Raw genomic sequence first — 21,556 nt, forward strand, 5'->3', positions numbered from 1 at the left:
CGTAATAACCTGAGTGGCGCCAGCTCAATGACAGTTCAATTGTTTGCTTTGTCTTACGTTGCTTGTTTGTACGAAAAAAAGAGCAATTATTTCAGTCCAATAAGCAAGGGTTCCTCTATTGATAGTCCTATTGAAAGAAAATCTTTATGCTTGTGATGGTTGTAATTTCGATTGTTATTTATCAGTTTAATTTAAAACAGTTATGTGTTCCGTTGATTTGAAAAGAAAAACTAAACTACACTTAAAACGCTGGGAATTTTGTGTTGAAAATGTGAGACAATTTGACAGGGTTAAGAAAACCCACCAACACGTTTTCTTCTATGATCAGTTTCCGAATGATTCGAATTTGTTAGCCCAGTCAACTAAATTTTGCGGTTGGTTACTAACAGATGCAATGAAGGTATGAAATGTATGTGAGGAATTTAAACTAGTTCAAGTTCTCTACGACAGTTATCTGGTATATTTCAGAATGAAAATTAAATAGGTTGTTTGCGGTTCCAACTGTGACTGCGTACTGGTCGAAGATGATGACCCGGATGACGAAGCTTACCCTGCAAGTCTATCAGAATCTTTGCCACCGTATGTTTGTCCGTAACTAGTAGATCATACATAGCTACGAGGATTCTGAAATCAATATAAACGAAATTTTGGATTTGCATGACTCGACCATAATCGAACAATATACTTTTCGAAGGGGAGCTACTAGTACATTACCGTTGCGAATTCGTAGGTGGTGGAAAACGATTCAACGTTAGCAGATGTTTTTGGAGGTATTATTGTACTACATCACGCAATATTGAAGAAAAAAAACGTTCAATCGCCATTTCTCAATATCCCTAATATAAAAAAACATATGGTAAATTTTTTTATTTTATTTTATTCTATAATATTGATTATTTGATAAAATTTCAGCACCTTTACGTCAAAGTACACCATACCTTCTAAAAAACGCTTAGAGAACATCCATGGTAGTTTACTATTAGGTATGGGTAGAAATCAACTCTTATGGTTCTGACGTCTTGATAGAAAACATGCTGGCACAGGCCACACGCAACACTACCCCTCCAAGCTAGAGCAGAGGGGCGACTATATACAAATGCTGACCTAGCAAAAGATTTCTGTATTCAAAGAAAATACATGGTTTTTTATAATTTTTTTCGCATAAAAATGTGTATTTTTGGCGCGAGGAACGTAGTTTTTTGTGCATTTTATGAGAAAAATTTTCCGTCGCTTTTAACCTTCTATGCCCAGTGCCGCCTTTAGATGGTCTTCAAATGAAATCAACACTTAAAAAATGTTTATAAAAACTTGTGGTGATTTTTTCGAAGTCCGTCTGGAAATTAACTTGGGCACTGGAGGGTAAAAGTTTGAGAAAATAAAATATAGTCAGTTGAATTCAATACTGGCACAGCTCAAAATTGATGGTTTCGAGAAAAACGCGTTTTAAAATTTGCGTCAAAAATTTCTTTTTTCATTTTCGTGAAAAAAAATCCAATTTTAGGATTTCCCATATTTACATATTAACTTGTTTGGGTGTATCATGTGCATGTAATAAGCAAGTTATAAGAATTGCAACCTCATTTTTCTGTCTTTTTAGGGATATTTTAGATTTGTGCAATAAAGGCACATATACTTATATTTCTGAGTTGTGCCAGTTTTGAATTCAACTAACGATATATCATACCTGAAAAATTTCCGTATGCCTGAAAACGTATAGAAACACTGTTTACTTATTGGAAACATGAAACAAATATTCATTTCTAATATCAGTTCGAAAGTATATTTCGTGTTGAAAAACTCATGGTTTGTTTGGAAATCAATTTTTGTATCATTTGTTCATAGCGAAGAGGTAAAAATTCAAAGCGAAATTGATTATAGTTCAACCAGTTGATTACCCGCAATGGTGGAATCCAAGCACTTCCCCAACAGTCGACACTAAATCATAAAAACGATTTGACTTTTTAAACGATTTGTTTTTGTTGTTGTAGCTTTGTTCGCTCGTGTGCACAACGACTCACCCACCGAAAGCATAACTGTTATTAGTCACATAGCTAGCAAACAAGAATTTAGTCTTCATTGTTCATCCGCTCTCTGTAGGATGATTTACTGAAAGCCGGATCGACCAGTAGCAGGCAAACTTGCTGCAACGCAGCATGCGACGATTTTATGTTTGTATGGTTTTTTGCTACAACACCGGCTCATTTAACTTTAGCATTCCGCTGCGAACGGTGCATCAAAATCATTCAAATTGAAAGATTTTACCAGGAAACCAGGAAACGTATAAAAAACACTGTTTACTTGTCAGAAAAATAAAAAAAAACATTCATTCTAATATCAGTTGGAAAGCGTACATTGCAAAGTTGTTAGAAGATTTATTTTTAGAGTAAGATTTAGATTATACATCAATCCTAATAAACAGTCTTGATCAGACCAACATTATTTGGGCTTTTGGCTTCTGTGGAAATAGAATTAATTCTTTTTTTTTTTTTTTTGAGTGAAATTCTTGGTGCGGATTTGAAAACTACGACAGGCACAATATCGAAAAATGAGATTGAAATTCATTTCAAATCTGATTAAGGAAGAATTTATAAGAAACCTGAGAGTAAACATGCGAAAGTAATTGGATAAATGGCCAAAATTTTAGTAAGATTCAAACCTTTTAATAAAAGTCGACAAAAAATTTATTGTCTTTAAAAATGATTTCACTGAACATTCAATTATGCTCAAAGCTCAAATTTGTGGTTAATATCATTTCGCTCGGACTCATGTTTTCAGGTTGTTTTTAATTTTTTTAGCACTAGATTGTTCGTCTTGAAGCGGCAAACTGGTAAACATTTGCCTCTGGCTCAAACGGACGATTTAATATTAAAGCTAGAAAGAGGGAGAGGAGAGGGAGCGGGGGTGGTAATTTAAGACTCGTCTTTACACTCCATTGCGCTGCCGGATTCGTGTCTACCGGGGCACAATTCGTGTGCCACCAAAGGAGGTCGATGTTGATGTCAAAAAGCTTTTAGTCAGCTGCTTTGGCTCTGTCGCCCCCCACTCGTGGAGCAATATATCCATAGAGCCGTGTAGTACTGATTGTCTCCCGAGTCGTTCCTGCGTTATCCTTGCAGATGGCGAGTGGAAAGTCGGGCACATTGTTTTAAGCTAATTGAATACATAACATGCTTCGGGGAAGTTGCGCACTGAAACGATGGCGGCTGCCAGTTCGGCTTTCGTAAATCAGGTTATTTGAGACGTTTTTGCAGTGTTAGAAAATAAATAAATAAATAAAATTCAAAGCACACTCGCTGGGGTTGGTGGTTTTCTCGACAATGTTTCTATTTGATATTCGATCTGCCAAATATTCTTATAATTCAGCAATATTTTTTTATTCTTTTCATTCCAGGTTGGCGTTATCTTTCCGTGGCGATGCTCTTCGTCACCACGGCGATGCTCTGCAAAGAGCAGGGCATCACCATCACAGGCGTCTGTGCAATCTACGAGATTTTTGTTGCCCAAAAGGTATGTGAAACCGTAGTATTAGATTTACTGAACATCTTCGTACTTTTTTTTGAAAGCCAAAGGCGGTTGAAATGTTTTCCGAAAAATACTTAATGAGAGTCACGTTTGTTTTTCCTGCCCGTGAACGACGTTCGTTCCCTCGTTACGTACCACGTATAGCACAAAAACAAACGAAATTAAGAGATTCATCTTAATCATTTATCCGCTCGAACAAGCAGAAAAAAGGCATGCAAAAAGCAACACGCGGCAGCAAATGTCAGCATTTCTCTCGCTTTTGCTCCCTCATGCGGGATTGCTTTCAAGCTGCGCTGGGCAGCACCAACGCCGACGGGAATTTAGGTCATCGCCACCACCGTGGAACTTCAGGCAGAAAAAACCGCATGATTCCAACGGCTTTTGGTTCAGTCTCGCTACGTCCTTGTAGCCGACACGGAAATACCACACCAGAAGAGTATAGTGAAAGCAAAAAAAAAAATAACTGAATGCCAACCTCTAAGGACCTGTTTTAGTTTTCTTACTCTTTTCATTCAGCGCAATCTGATCGCGTGTCGGAGAGCGGCGGCATCGGAGCAAAAGAAAACAGAAACATTTTCATTTCCATACCGGCCAGCTTTCAGAGCCACCAAGGCCGGAAACCAGCCGCCAACGTTTCACCCTTAGTGGTGGTAGCGGCGATCGCTCCCGGAGGAATTTTAATCACAAACAACCTAAGCGCGGTCATCTTTGTGTGCTCCTCTACTTTGTGTGTTTGCATTCGGCGTGCGGATTTTCCACCCGATTCGGTCAGCCAGAACCAGCTGAGATTGAATTCTGGCTTTGCAGGGTTTTGAACACGAGGAGCACCGGATGATGTTGAGAGAAACAACAGTCGGTGATTTGAGTAACCTAGGAGGACTGCAGGGGGTTTGCTTGTGAGCAGCGTTGCCAGGTATCCAGATTTAGCTGGATTATCCAGATTTTTGAACATGTATCCAGTTAGACAGATTTGATGTCCGATTATCCAGATTTTCCATGAATGATCCAGATTTTATCCAGATTTTATTTTCTCTTTTCCGCAAAAAGGTCATCACTTCAAATTTGGCGCGAAATTTTGCAATTTTGTCACCTCAAATTTCACGTACCCCAAAACTTTTATCCGAAGACTTTACCTTTCACCCCACGAAATGACTTCCAGATTTTTTCCAGATTTTTTTTTTTGGCCTTTTCCTGATTTTTTAAAAAATGGCAACACTGCTTGTGAGAATCTTTTAAAGATGGGCAACGGAAGCAGCTTGAGTTGCAATCAAATACAACTAAATTCGCAGTATCTCAGATTTATTGAATCGAGCTTTAAAGTAATTCGTTTAGTCTCATGAATAGTTGTTCCCCGAGAAGCTCCATTATTTCTTCATTGTACTCTAATGATTGCGGTTTAGCTTGAATTATTAAACATTCAAAAAGATAAACGATCGCTCCTCACAATTTGTTTTTGGTATTCGAGCTACGATTAAAAGACCAAAAATTGGGAACTACAAACGCAATAAAAATGATCTCAATAAAATTAGAACTAATGAAAATCGTGAATAAATCGAAAAATCCGTAATCGTTCCTTGGTGTTACACTCTTTATGAGCATTGTTTGGTAATGACCGCATGATTGGAAAACTTAAATTATTCTCACTTCGTTCCCCATTTGAAAAATAACAGAACTATCTGAACGGCCAAAACATTCGCGTGGTGCAATTCCAACCCAATATATCGTAACGCCGCTTAGTGAACAAACCCCACTGATGAAACACAAACAATCCGTTTTGGCGCACACCCTCGCGGATAAAAGTGGTGGTGGCCACCGGCGGGTGCAGAACGTGCATCTAATCAAATGATTTGTGTTGCCTCATGCCGGACACAGTCCAAACCTCAGCCATCAACAATATTCCAGTTTCCGCAACGTACAACAACATGTTCACGAACAGAAGCCTCTTGGTTAGCCTCTGCAATCTCCAGCTACGCCTCTGGTTCCTGTAACTTGTAAGCCGAGAAGAATATACACAGTGAGTATTTTAGTTGCAGTGGCTTCTGGTTACTACCATGTTTGTGAAATGTAAAATTAATTCAAGGTAATTACGACCGCTCGCGGTCAGCCAGCCTCGGCACACAGACCTTTCACAGCTGGATTTACTGGATCGCAATAGTGGTTACAGTAAGGGCTACCTCACCGCAAACTCCAGGCCATGGACCATGTAGTAATTTAAAAACAGCTCGATGAACGTGCGACGCCGCCACCGACGCTATGCAAATGAATGGGCTCAAAATGAAACCACAAAGAACACACGTCCCTATCGATATCAACTGCCGGGATTGTGTCGCAATCTGAGTTTAATTAAAATTCAATACGCTGCACAGTGCGTGGAGCTGATGGTGCAGCAAACTGGGCAGCCTATTTCCATCTCAAAGTGCATCCAGTTGAATGAACCTGTTTTCAGCTAACTCTCGAATCCATCGCTTCAAGCATACACAAACACACGCGTCAGGCGCCAGCAGTTTTTGTGTTTTATCCACCGTTGGAACAAGCAGCAAGCACTCGTCATTCGAGAAAAAAAAAATGTTTCGTATCTGCACTCCCCACTAGTACTGCAATGCGTTGCCAATTTGTGTTCGAAGCTACTTTTGAAAGCAACCGAGCTGCGAATACACCCAGAACACGAACCTGCAGGGGTGTGTTTTCCTTCAACAACAACAGCATCCTCAACCAACGTTTGGAAGTGGGTAATAGATTGCTTCGGTGCAATGATGTGAATATTTTCCTTTCTGCTTGCCGTTCTTTCGGCTACAGCTTTTCAGTTAACAACAGCGTGGAAGTGTGGAAATTTTGCATTCTGAGAAATCTTCTTCGTACAGCTGGCACAGAGTGAAAAATGATACCACTGTGTAGGCTATTCAATCAATCACTATCAACTTGAGAAGCATTTCGCACCGGGGATTACTATGTATCGTATTAAAGATTCCTTTTTCCGACAAGTAAATATTATCTTTTTTCCAAAAATTCGAAAATCAAAATGCTTATATTTCAAACTAAACCTTTCTACCACTACAATGTTTATACATGACCTCCTAATAAAAACTCTGAGAAAAATAATTTTGCTTAGCTCAGAGAAAGATATGGCACAGATATTTTCTCACCGCTTGAAATTGCGCCTTTGGATCTTTCCTCGATAGGAATTCAATCTCCTCCTGTGTGCGCTACTCACGATTTGTTTTCTCGAGTTTACGTTTTAAATGTAACGCCTTTGAATATAAAATATTCTATTATTATGTATCTTTAAAGTTAAGATTCCTAAAAATTTCATTTTGACGTATAATTACGTCTTACGGTAGCATTTCTAGTAACGAAAACATCAAGAGTGTCTCGAAAATTGTCCAATTTCAAATGCTAATAACTCAATCAGTTTTCGACGGATTCGAATCATTTTAGCAACAATCGATTGTAAACCAAAATGCGGAAACTTGTGATTTTATGATGCTATTATACTGTTAAAAATTTTAGAGTCTTGAAAGAAACGCAGATTTGAACCAATCAGAGCTGAAAACAAGAGGCCGGAAATCAACGCCAGCCGCTATTTTGATGTTCGAGACAGACACGCTCAGTTTCTGGAAAACAATCTAAAAACCACCTAATATGAGCACTTCCGGAAGCACGATGATGCCCAGAGATCTAAATTTGACTCCCAACGCCCTATTTTGCATCCATGATTGCCATTTCAGAAAGATGCCCAGAGTCCCGAAATCAATTCCAGACACCATTTTTAAGTTCAAGATGATGACTTTCGGTTTCAGGCAACGGACTTACAATGGCCGAATACATTTGAGTATGTTCTGAACCGGGACGATATCAAGAGACCGTAAACCTAGTTACCATTTTAAATTTTATTAGTGTTGGATGTAGCCGTTGAAGCGTTAGTGTGTACCTGGTTCCGATTGTCTGCTTGCAATTTTAATATGCTGCAACCAGTGAATACTATTTTCAACCAGTCAATGCAACAAGCGGAATTTCATGGTATTTGAAAAAAAAAAATCAGTCATGACAACCCGGGTAGGAAAAAAGATCGATTAGATGGGACTATTTGTCAGGTCGATCAGTATCAACAATTTCGCTGAGTTTCACGTCGGAATTCGTCATATCTCTTGAAAAGAGATTAATGGCTTTTGATAAAATTGACCAAAAATACTTCTGCACAAGCTGACTCGCCTAGGTGTTTTTTCGCAACTTACGTCTTGGTTCGGAATCCTATTTAACGGAGCGGGAACTTTGCATCAACATTGACGGTTTTGTTTCATGACCGGTTTTAAACAAATCGGAAGTGCCTCAAGGTAGCAACCTCGGTCTGCTACTGTTTATTTTGCCTTTTAACGACGCAACTGGTTAAACTGGCTAAAAAAAGAACTTCAAGAGACATAGGAAACTAAAGCTGCTTGAAAATCTAAAGCTCCGTGGAGCTTTTGCAAGTGTTCCTTAATATTTCTGATAATAACAAAACCTTCCTCATGAAAACAACCCTTTTTTTTAATTTTTAACGTAGAACTACGTCTTTGTTTTCTATACTAGATTACATTTTGTAAAATTGAAATTAAACTGGCAAATGTTGCGTCAGATTTCAAACGATTATAGCAAGCTAACGACTCATTGTTATATGTCGGTGGATAGATAAAATGTGAGACGATTGTTTGATATAATATTTAACATTGTTGCTTTACTGCTTAATGGTGAAAAAAGGTGAAAAGTTCCAAGGTTAAACTTTCTCATACATTTTCCTCGCAATTGCCAAAATTCCCGAGCACGGATAACAATAACATGGACGGAATAATTTCCGCTGCCTACATATTCTGACTCAACAAAATGTTTTGTTCCATTTCTCTTTCTCGAGACTACGTGGCCACGCCTTCAATGCAAAAATATACGCTCAACTCGATAAAAAGACTGCGTGTAGACAATTAACCTTTAAACTTTCTTTTGGTGCTTATGAAAATCACTCGGTAGTATCGTAGGCATTTTGTTTCGTTTCTCTTCGTCGAAACTGCGTGGCCACGCCTGCAAAATTTTTTTTTTTCAGATGACACCAATTCTCGACATTTCATACGTTTTTAAGTCATTTGGCATCAATTTCAATCGCCTTGTGCCACCCCGATTTAAGTCCGATTGAGCTGAAATTTTGCACAGGATGTTTTTTCTAGTAGGTGAACATTTTGTATAGGGTTTCTTTTTGAAATTTTCTGGTTACTTTTTTTCCATACGATGATTGGGTACAGCCCTAGAAGTTGTACGTAAAGGTAACGTAGGACAAATAATGAAACTCTCGTTCAACATATTTCACTATGCATTTTGTAAATTTGTTTTGTAATATCTTGTCATTTCACATGGTATTTTTTTTTCAATTCAACATTGCCACCTTAACGACAATGATATAACAAATATTATATTTTCAGGAATTTTTCTATTGGTATTCAGTGAAAAGTGATTTTTTTCATTTTATACCCATTTTTACACAATATGATGAACCACTCTATGTCGAATAAATGAACCACTCTAATGAAACACAATGTATTCGATGCTAGTTATAGTGTATATTATTAAACAGGCTATTTCGAGAGATCAGCGATCAATTTCATTAGATAAATTCTAAATGTTTCAAATTCCGCCTTCCATTTGAAATCTTGCATTCTGTCGTTTTAATCCATCCTTGATTTTTTGGCGTGCAGCCCCACTGAAGTAGGACGTAGCTCTACGTCAAAATGCATTTCTGCAGGCAGCGTAAAGTCCCAGAGAGTCGTTTTTTACATAACAAAAATTTCCCAGATGACACCAATTCTCGACGTTTTATGCGTTTTAAAGTCATTTGGCATAAAAAAAATTAATATCAAGCCTCTGGAAACTATTGGGGAAATGAAATAAAATTCCATGAAACAACCTGAAAATTAATTCAGCTAAAAAATATGAGAAATTAAACAACGAAAAAACTTAATAGAAAGGAAAGCTTAAAGTTAAATAGTTATTTGAACAAGATAACTTCACACACACAAACATAGAGAAGTACATATGTATAAGTGAAAATCCATTAAAAAAGTTTACAAGAGCAGCTTCAACCTCGATATAACGTAACTCGATATAACGTAACTTCATAAGAAGTATTGAAATTGAAAATAAATTATACAGCAATTGTTTTTGGCCTATAAATTGCTTCAAAAAATGCTTGTTGTTTTGAAACCAATGAAACCAATGCGAAAATTGTCTTAAATGGACATGTGAAAGGTTTAAAAATACTGATAGGTGATGGGCAATAGGTTTTCACGCATCCTTCAGTAACAATTCACAGTCCTGCATCAATTAAACAATTTTGTTTTTGCTTGTTCAAATTTTCCCTAAATGGGTTGGTTGGTTTTTGCGCATCTTTGAGTAACCATCATTAAGCCTTGCATCAATTGAAAAAAATATTTTGCTTGTTGAAAATTGTCCTAAATGGGCATGAGAATAGTTCAAAAATACAGATAGGTGATGGGAAAGTGGTTTTGACGCATCTTTGAGTAATCTCTTGAATCAATTGAAAAAAAAATATTTTTTTGCCTTTGAAAAAAGAAGGCGAAGAAAGGTTTAAGAAAGGTTTAGAAATACTGATAGGTTACGGAAAATAGGTTTTCGCGCATCTTTGAGTAACCATTAACATTCTTGCATAAATTAAAAAAAAAAATTGCTTCGATATACCGTAACGAAAATAAAAATAATTTTGCCTTATATTGAGGTTTGACTGTATCTAGATCCACAATTCCACAGAGAAGGACGCCCAAGTAACAATTTAAGTCGTATTGCCTTCTTTTAGCGGTTTTCATGACCAATTTCGCAAAACTGCTGTTAAAACTAGAAATACTATCAGAACCTCCTGATAACCGCTATAAGTTTGCTTTACAGCCAGGTGGCCCACCTAAAGATGAGTTTTTGGTAGGTTTTGTAGCACTCAAGCATATGCGCATGAAATTTTGTCGTGCATTTTGAGAACATAGGCGCCTAAAATTTATGCGCCATCAAAATAGTACGGGCTTACAAAAATGATTTCATTGTTAGCAAAAATGAATTGGATTGTTTCAGCTCAGCTTTTCAGAAAAAATCTAGCCGTGTTCTTCAATACAGAGATAGATCAAAATAAACTTTGGATGTTCAATTTATTTGTTAGTCAGACGACGATTCGATTTTCGTTCCAAAATCATAAAAAGTTTCAAAAATATCAATATGGCGCGGTTGGTAATTAGTTGGTATCAATTGTAGCCGCAATAAGCCTTGTTCAATGATATATATGTTGTAAGGTGCGGCAAAGGTTGGATGCCTGTATTATGAGAGAAAAATATGGTAAATCCCTGGGGCCTAGACAACTTTATTGGCAACGGGTTTATCCGCCATTAAACCGTTGGTAATATTCATTGCTGGGATTAAACTGTTAGAAAACCAAGTAGCTATAGAATTGTTACTTGGGTGTCCATTTTAATCGACCGTTTTTGATCTAGCTGAAACTTTTCACATATGATTCTATGGGTTAGAGATGTCATAGCTCAACTATTAGTTTTTTTTTTGAATCACAACCAATTTTTGAGAAGAGTCAACGTAAAATATCCAAAAAAAAGTGCAATGAACATATAAAATGTTTATAACCTCTCATCAACAGGAGTTGTCCCAAGAACAAACTGTTAATTTACAAAAAAAAAATAACTCAGACCAGCGATGTTATTTGCTATAACTTTTGAAAATGACATTGGAACGTCTGGCTAAGCACGAATGAACTACATAGGCCAACTAATGTGGAAACATTAGAATATATGTTAAACCAAATTAAAAATGAGCTCCGACGAAAGTCGTTGCAATCCCCAATTACAACGATTTGCTTACTTTATAGTCAGTGATATGCAGATGTAATTCGATTTTTTGTTTTACTTATAATGTATTAATATGATAAAATTTAAAATGCATGTAATAGCATTCATATGTCACCGTTAGTGACAGAACATTTAATAAAAATTCTGCATTAATATTAGTAACTAATTAAACCATTGCAGTACATCCCCCCCTATAAAAAATTGATAACACCTATTTTTAGAGAGAAGTCGTATTATTGACTAGTGTGATGTCTTCAGCAAAATTATAGATAATAATTTTATTTTCCAGGAAAGCCATTTATCGCAAACAATATTTGTTTAAAAAACAATCAATTTTGTGCTTGAAGAAAATGTATGCACCGTAAACAAAAAATTCAGATTGAGATAAAAAAAACCCAAAGATGTGATTATAAACTGAATATATTTGAGATAGTTTATTACTTCTGAAATTTTTCTTTACGGAAACTACCCATTGTTGTAGCCACTCGTTGATATTTATTCGAAGCTAGATAAAAAAAAAATTTAAAACCCTCAAAAATTTCTTTTTGTCTTCAAACTTTTGTTTTTTCACAGTGTGGAAGCACAAAAATAGCATTAACTACTTTGTTGAAAACACTGTTTTGATCAAACAAACCGTTTCGGCTCTAAAAATATTTTATTAAGTTGTGCCTAGGCTTAGGCAATACTCTCAATTCATAATTATATTTCTGTGTGTTTTTTCTGAAAATGTTTTTTCTATCTTACGGTGTATGTATTTCCCTGGAAAGAAAATATCTACAACTTTGTCGAAGACATCATAACAATCAAACGAACTATGGTTCCTATGGGATGAAGATGTCATTTAGTGTTATCAGTAAGTTTCTTTTTGAACCACGACTAATTTGTAGAAATTTTATAGATGCTTATAAATAGATTAATAGATCCAGAAGGGTTTGTTCGATCACCGTGACGTCTTCAGCAAAGTTGTAAATAACAATTTTGTCTTTCCAAAAGAAAAAAGTATTTCACCGCTAGAAAAAAAAATTTTTTTCTTTAAAAATATTTCATAAAGCTCATTTTTTGAAAATTTGCTTGTTTGATTGGTAAAATGTCCGTTCTGACTCTGAAAACATTTGCACCTTCTGCGGCAAACAGAGTTGATGGTAACGTGTAACACGACTTGCCAATCTCCATCCAAATAAGAGTCCTGGGTCTCCTACGAAAGGCAGAAAATCAAAAGGCAGAATCACGAAAAGCAGAATTACGAAAGGCAGAATATTTCATAAGGCAGAATTACGAATGGCAGAATCAAAAAATGTTCTATTTTCTTTTTAACAACACACAGTCGCGGCCTTTGGCCGACTCTATTGTTTAAGTGTATGCTGTCCTTACTCGCTACCGCTCGTTCGGAGTTAACTAAGGGAAAGAAAACCTGTTTGAATAATCCTAGAAAACCAGTAGATCAGTTGTTTGTATGCGAGAGGCCGCCGCTTCCGACGGCGGGTCGGCGTTCGACTCGGACCGCGGAAACCACGGCAGCTTTGTGCCGCCTCGGTTCCTTGCCCACGATTAAGCGTCTTCGCCGCATAAATTGTTTTATGTTAATTATAACCAACAAGCCGTAAGTTATACCTAACATCGAAAAAATATTCTCCGCGATGCCGTAAAAGTCTTAAGGACCTGAGCCAAACCAGTTTGCGCGTTTCGGATCTAATAATTAGGCCCCCATCAAAACTGGTCATTGCTTGTGACCAGTTCTTATGTCTGGTTACCAAATAATATTAAACAATAAGAGTAGAGTAGCAGCTTTGATACCGTGACCAAGATTCGCACCAATTTTCCATCACGCACTTGGCTATCGTGAGTCAAGTTTTGCTACCAGTGTTTCTGCCTTTCGTGCACTTCGAAATTCTGCCTTTTGAAATATTCTGCTTTGTGTGTACGGTCATAGAGTTCTGCCTTTCATGATTCTGCCTTTCGTGATTCTGCCTTTCGTGATTCTGCCTTCTGTGGCGAACCCAGAGTCCTGGACCAGAAGTATCCCTCCGCTCTTCCTAAAACACTGTTCGCGCTCACTTGCGCTTCCGATATCCTGTATATTAAATCGTTCTCGCTAGAGAGAATGTTACTTAGCCTTTGGAAAACTGCATCTACTACACCTGTCCATAAGTCCGGCAATCGTATAAACGACGTGAATTAGCGAGGAATTTCGCTTCTATGCTGCATCACTAAGATCTACGAAGCTCTGATTCATAGAGCACTGTGTGATTCTGTTCGATCCTTGATCTTGAAATTTCAACACTCATTGGTCCTGTGTCGCTCCACAACGACGAACTTGATGTGCTGTACAAATACACTATTCCGAGAGATTGAATTGCGCAATCAAGTTGACTCCATCTACATTGACTACAATATTAGATTTTCTCTGATTGGCTGGTTAAATAAGTCCGTTCTTACTTAACTACTCGATAGGCTTTCGTTAAGTTACATTCAACTTGTTCGGAGTCTTTTTTCAATAACCTCGGGCGATCCACAAGGCAGTATCTATGGGCCACTGAACTTCGCATTGTTCGTGAATCATTTGTATCCTCGTATATCATGTTTCAAGCAGTTGTATGCAGACGACCTGAAGATGTACATACAGGATCATTACTTCCATTCTCGACTGTTTGGCTCTCCAACATGATATAGCTAATCTACTGACGCAAAGAAAATAGAATGGGAATCCATGTCAAGAAATGTGAAATAATGTCATTCTCCCGTCGCTGTACCGCCATCAATCACCAGTACACCCAAATCCATTGAAAACTGATCGATTTATAAATAATAGAGTTTTGGATTGAAATAGTCAGGGAAACTTTCAACAACGTGTTCACGATAGAGAAACGTGCAAAGGAAAGTTGAAAATAGTTTGTCACGATTAGGATTCGAAATGGTCACGATAGAACTACTTTTCACGCGATAATCGTCTTCTTCTTCCTCTGACGCTACCAAAGCTCGCTGTCTTAATACTTTCTTGAACAAACATGTCAAACGAGTACCGCCACCACGACGTTTATTTCCTTAAACGTATTTTGATATTTTTTCTAGGTATCAGACTTATGCACGTTGGGTGCGGATATTTTGGAAATTATTTATATCATATATCTTGTAACAATATTTCTCAACATAAATTGAACGAAGTAGACAGAAATAGGCCAAAATGACATCGTCGAACGAATGACAGTGTGCATCTCTTTGATGCGAGAGTGTCGAATGACGATCCTGTACTTTGTTTGAGAGACGACGGTTGTTTTACATTTACGAACGAAATTCTACTGAGACGCACGCTAAGGAAGCGAGATCAAATAAAAAATGCTGACCGTTTCGAACCCTGGTCACGATCATGCAGGACTCTAATGCCATCCGCTTTGACAAACTGATGGTCGTGGGTTCGAAGCTTAGTATAAATAGGACATGTGGTTGTCAACAGACTTGAATATGGGTTTATTTTCAAGCTGGATTCTACAGTACTTCTGTAGACTTTCCTCTTGACAAAGTAATTCTCTCTTATAATAAAACTGACCAGTGGAACGTATAATAATCCTCTTCAGAGAATAATAAAATAATTATGGTGCTGTATTGGCGGAAAGAACGAGGTTTCGCAAAAAATTACTTCATCTTGACAAAGAACGACTTATAGTTCTTTCTAAGCAGTAAGCGCTGGTCGATTTTGACAAATCTAAAACATGATCATTTGACTCTATGAGCCATAATCTGCTTTGTACAAAATTCAAAAAAATATTCTCCCTTTCAAAATACGCCGTGAAAATTATTCACTCTAAAATCAAAATCAAAATAGGTAGAATTTGATGACGATTAATTTGACTTAGCATTGTGGTGTCCCACAAGGATCGATTCTGGGGACGCTGTTATTTTTTTGTATATCATCGGAAACTTGGATGAGATTGATGATCTTGTTGATAAAGTTATTTGGCTATTGAAAAAAATACTTATTGGAGCAACATCAACGGCATTGGATTCTTAAAAAACTCTAGCAATTATATTCAAAACGAAACGAATGTTTCCAATGTCCCACTATTCGATCAAGGTAATAATCTTTCCGCAAATGTCTATAACGAAAATTACAAAAAAAAAGTTGGCTTTGAATGCTGTCACTCATTATGTGAGCAACATTCGCCGGTTTGATCACGTCTATAAATACCAGAAATCACTTGTCGGGTGTACATTCAAAAACTCTGTAGTCAGACTTATAAAATAATATTTGGTGGCAGGCTAGTTGTTCCACTTCTTCCATTGCAAAAACTACTGCCTCACACTGGTGAGCAAATTGACGCACTTGTTTGAAGAAAACAATAAATCGTGAGTATCTGGGTTTCAAATAGTAAGTAGGTCCAAGAATCTGAAGAAACACCGACTTCTAGAATAGTTGGTTCATGGTTTATAAAAAATATAGCAATATAAAATATTATATACTAAGCAGCAAAAGAAGCTACGATGCGGAGAAATCCAATAACTAAACAGAGTTAGAAAAGAAATATTAACTTTAAGCTAGAAAAGGTTAAGAAAATCAAAAATAAAATCGTAAGAAACAATAAAAGAAAATGTAAAAGTGAAAGAATATGATTTTATATCTGACATTCAGCGGATCGAAAATCATAAACGAACATTCGTTTTACTGCAGCAGCCAGCAAAAAAATTAAATTGGAACACTCGTAAAAATGGTTTCACCACTGATGATGAGTGTCAAACCCATGGGGACCACTTTTCGTCAACTCGATGCCCTGCAACTGTTCATCGAAACGTGCATGTATGAGCAAACTTTCCCCGTTTGGCAATAATGCAATGTTCACTCGCATGTAAACATTTCCGCATCCTTGTGGGCCAGCAAAAAAAATTGTTTGCACCGATTACGGATCACAAAAATCATCATGCCCTAAATTCAATCGGGATGCTTTTGCGTGAAAAGATTCAGTTATTCAGATAGCAGAACACCAGTGGTGACCGAGCGCTTTGCTGGTATCTATTCTGAACACCTACGGAAAAAGCGACAGCTCGCTGTTTCGTCGTCTGTGAGTTTCCCGGATGCCGCCGTTCGGTAAGAGTTGAAAAATGTTCATCGAAGAGATATCTGCAATTTTTGGACGTGCGAGACTGACCGCACATCGTCACTAGCAAATTTATTCATATTATTTTCAACTCGTTGGAATTGAAACTGATTTCGGTTGGATTGCTGCAGCGGTGGCCAGACTCGAAAAATAACCACCAATAGCTGCTACCTATCTGGTTCGCTCCGGTGCTTCCATCTGACATGTACGAACCCCGACGAGTGGAAAATTATCCTTCCAAAGCCAGACGACGAATACGGTGGGGATAGGAACAATATCAACGATATGCGGCGACTCGCCGCATAATCTGTAAAAAAGCGCCAAAATAATGCTGTCCTTCTCGACGTCTCTGTAGCATCACACCAGACACACTATAAATTTCAATCTACATGCACACAGTGGCGAACCAATTGCAGCGGGACCAGGCGGATGAACATCACCCGTACTTAACGTGAAAGACAGCGAATGCTTTCTCTCAAAATCCAAAACAGCGCAACACAGTTTAGCAAACAACCCCTCTAAGCGTTTCAAAATGCAACCTAAACTTCGAACGAGGACAACAACTGAAACTATATCCCTCCGCTGCGAGCTTTCATCGATTACCACGCGAATGGCCGGAGCGACGGACGTTGGCAACATAAAAGCCGTACATTTGCTGCCTGGGATTGCGGAAAATTTATTATATTTTCGTATGTTGCAACAACGGTTTCGCGTGGCCGGCCGCCGCGCACATTGCGACCCCCGGCGGCCACCGTTCGAGGATGTGTTCACGATGTTCGACATTGCGAGGAAGAGGCTATTGGAGTGATGACTCCCTCAGAGAGCGTCATCAGCCTGTCGTCGTCACCGCGGCGCGGTTGGTCAAATTGCTCGAGAACGGGCTCTGTTCCCATGGATAGTGGGTTAAAATAATGGAGTTTGCTGCTATTTTGTAGCTGACTTGTCACTGTCGCTATATAAGAGTTATCAAAATTAGTCGTTTTAGGTGCAAAATTCTATTGCCAAGATGCTGACTGAACACAATCACAAAATCAATTCAGCCTAAATCTTTAGCGAAGCGTGATCCAAACAATAATGTAAAGAAAATTTCAGTCAGTTCAGACTTAATTGAAAAAAAAAGAACACTTAATTGCAAAATGAACATAAAACCTTCCTTCAAGCCAAAAATATGCATAGTAAGCACCCGTTAACGGAATATTGTTCGAAATAAAATGGAAAGAATTAATAATAATGGCATTGGAAAAGTTTTTAATTTCAAATTTATGCAAAAATAAATTTTTTAAAACTATTACTGAAGCCAGTAATAAAATTCACATAGTTGTGACCTTCAACGAGTGAAAAAAAAACCGAAGTTTTTTTGGAACTAGCTTCAACAATTGAATAAAATGCTACTGAAGTTGTAGAAATTCACTTAATAACTTATTTTATATCTTATACAGTAAATATTTCTGTATTTGCTGCAATTTTACGAAAAAAAAATTAAATTCACTCCACGTATGAAAGCTCGCTTTAGTGTCCATTTTCTATTTGCTCACTGTAGCCAAAGGATGAATATGGAACGACAAATAGCAAGCAGAGTTGTGGCAAGTCGCAGTGCAGCAGGCGGCGATTTCAAATATATTTTTGTATGGTTTTTGCTGCAACACGTTCATTCGATCGCAGCCTTTCATAGCGTAAACCGGATACAGGCATTCCTGTGGCGCCACCGAACATATCCGTAGTTTGCTTTTTTTGTAGTGTTTATGAAGAAATAACTAGAGAACTAGAATCTTCTCGGGTCATAGACAAACGACAATCCGAAATGACGATAAATTAAACAAACTTGCCGGTGTCACTATCATAAAACACCAATGGCACTTTTTAGCGCCCCGAAATTATGTAATTTAGGTAGTTGATACTTTTTCTATAACTCGCCAAAACGTTGCTGATAGTGCTTAAAACTATGAAATTACCGTATAACTGAATTCTATCTTTTCTCGAACTGTGCTTTTTTCTATCGAAAATTTGTTACTTTTCTTGACATTTATTGATCTTCCAAATTGCTCCTCCATTGGAACTAACGAATTTGACTAAAACAGAACTAGAAATAAACTAAAACTGAACTCAAACTGGACTGAAGCTTACCTGGATCTGTAACCTTTATATAAGGCCTACAGAAACTGAACTGAAACTGAATTGAAACTGAACAAAAAACTAAACCAAAACTAAAAATAACTATCACTAAATTGCAGTTGAACTGAAATCGAACTGAAACTAAAGCAAGAATTGAAATAAAACTTATCTGAAGCTAGAACGGAACTAAAACTGAACTTGAACTATACTAACACTAACTATACTATACAATTAACTACAAACGAGCTGATGCTGATTTGAAGCTGAAGCTGAATGAATCTAAACTGAATCTCAACTAAAATTGAACTGAAATTTAAAAACGAACTAAAACTAAACTAAATCTGAACGGAAACTAAAGGGAAAACTGAACAAAAATTCAACTAAACTGAACTGAAGCTAAACCAAAACGAAACTAAGAATGAAATGATGTTGAATTGAAGCTAAGCTGCATCTGAACCGAATCTGAACTGAAAATGAATTGAAAAGGTACTAAAGCTAAACTATAACTGGAACTCAATTGAAACTAAGGCAAAATTTAACAAAAAATAAACTAAAACTTGGACTGAAGTTGAACTGGAACCTAACTGAAACTGAAGGAAAAATTAAACAAGACCTGAACAAAAATTAAATTAAAACTGAACTGATAATGAAACGGAACAGAAAAGGGGGCATGGAACTGAATTTTAACTGAACTGAAACTAAACTAAAACTGAACTCAAACTGAACTGAATTTTAACTGAAACAGAACTAAAGCTACAACTAAACAAAAATTAAACTAAAAACGAACTGAAACTAAACTGAAGCTGAACTGAAACCTAACTCAAACTGGAAGAAAAACTGATAAAAAATAAAAACTAAGCTGAACTGAATCTGAACTGAAGTTGAACTGAAGCTAAACGGAAACGATACTCAAAATGAACTGATGCTGAATTGAAGCTGAACTGCATCTGTACCGAATCTGAACTGAAACTGAATTGAAAAAGCACTTAAACTAAACTGAAACTGAACTGAAGCTGAACTAAAACTGAACATAAAATGAATTGGAACTGAGACTGGACTAAAGCTACAACTGAACAAAAATTAAATAAAAAACGAACTGAAACTGAACTGAAACTAAAACTAAAGCTGATGCTGCATTGAAGCTGAACTGAAGCTGAGTAAATCTAAACTGAAACTGGATTATAACTGAAACGAAACTGAACTTAAGCTACAACTAGACAAAAATCAAACAAGCTATCACTGAAACTATAACTTTATTAAAACTGAAGACAAAACTGGACTTGAGATGAAAAAATAAACATTGAACTAAAAATGAGCTGATGTTGAATTGAAGCTGAATGAATTCAAACTGAATCGCAACTGAAACTGAACTAAATCTGGACTGAGAATGAACTGACAATAAATTAAACAAAACACGTACTCAAACTGATCCGAAGCTGAGTTGAAACTGAAGAAAAAACTAAACAAACATTAAACAATGCTGAAATAAAGCTGAGCTGAATCTGAAATAAAGCTGAGCTGAATTTGAATTAAAACTAAACTGAAGCTTTACAAATAATAAACTAAAATTGAAATGATTCTGAATCGAAGCTGAACTGCATCTGAACCGAATCTGAACTGTAACTGAATTGAAAAGGAACTGAAAATGAACCTAAACTGAACTGAAACTCAACTGAAGCTCAACTGAAACTAAATTTAAACTGAATTGAAACTGGACAAAAATTAAATTAAAACTGCAGTTAAGCTGAATTAAAACTGGACTAAAAGTTTATTGTAAATTAAATCAAGGTGAAGCAAAAACTGAACAAAAATTAAACTAAAACTTGAACCGAAGTTGAACTGAAACCTAACTGAAACTGAAGGAAAAACTGAACAAAACCTGAACAAAAATCAACTAAAATTGAACTGAAACAGGAATTGAAACTGACCTGAAACTGGACAAAGTATTAAACTAAAATCTAACTAAAACTGAATTGAAACCGAACTGAAACTCTACTATTGTGACATTAAAAATGATGTGAAAACTGCACTTCAGTTGAAAAAAAAAATTAAACTGTGAATGAGCTGATGCTGCATTGAAGCTGAACTAAAGCTGAATAAATCTAAGCTGAAACTGAACTATAACTGAACCGAAATTTAACTGAAACTGAACTCAAGCTACAACTAGACAAAAATTTTGAAAAATTAAAAATTGAACTGGATCTGAAATAAAGCTGAACTAAAATTAAACCGGAACTAGCTATCACTGAATCTATAACTTTATTAAAACTGAAGACAAAACTGAACTTGAGCTGAAAAAATAAACATTGAATTAAAAATGAGCTGATGTTGAATTGAAGCTGAACTATAGCTGACATAAAGCTAAACTGAAACTGGACTAAAATTTAACGGAAACTGAATTGAAGCAACAACTGAACAAAAAAATGAATGAAAAACGAACTAAAACCAATTTTAAGCTGAATTGAAATTGAAATGAAACTGAACTTAAACTTAACTGAAACTAAACTATCACTGAATTTAAGCTGAAGTAAAACTGAACTAAAATTTAATAAAAAACTTAACTAAGACTTAATTGGAATCAAACTGAAAAAATACAAATTAAAAAATAAATTTAAAATGAACTAAAACTAAGGCAAAAACTGAACAAAAGTTGAACAGATCTGATTAATTGTATCTGAAACTTAACTATAACTATATTGAAGCTCAAACAAAAACTGAACAAAAATTTATTTAAAAAACAACTGATGGTGAATTGGAACTTAACTGAGTCTGAACTGGAACTGGATTGGAATAAAACTGAACAGAAATTTAATTCAAGCTAAACTGATGCTTGAATAAAGCTGAACTGAAGCTCGACTGAAACTGAACTGAAACTTAACTTAAGCTGAACTACAACTGAGACTGAATTGAGATTGAATGAGATTGAGATTAAAACTGAAGCTGTACCAAAACTCAACT

At 36.5% G+C, this 21,556-nt stretch overlaps 1 protein-coding gene across 1 annotated transcript in view; it reads left to right on the forward strand.

Annotated features, from left to right (window-relative positions):
* The window catches only part of LOC129720923 (protein O-mannosyl-transferase Tmtc3), a 555,673-nt gene that overhangs the window by 334,166 nt on the left and 199,951 nt on the right, over positions 1-21,556 (forward strand). The window contains exon 6 of the mRNA XM_055672830.1: positions 3,392-3,507. Within this exon, the coding sequence (XP_055528805.1) occupies positions 3,392-3,507 (116 nt within the window). The remainder of the gene's footprint in view (positions 1-3,391; positions 3,508-21,556) is intronic.

Source organism: Wyeomyia smithii, chromosome 2, assembly GCF_029784165.1.
Source record: "Wyeomyia smithii strain HCP4-BCI-WySm-NY-G18 chromosome 2, ASM2978416v1, whole genome shotgun sequence".
NCBI classification, from domain to species: domain Eukaryota; kingdom Metazoa; phylum Arthropoda; class Insecta; order Diptera; family Culicidae; genus Wyeomyia; species Wyeomyia smithii.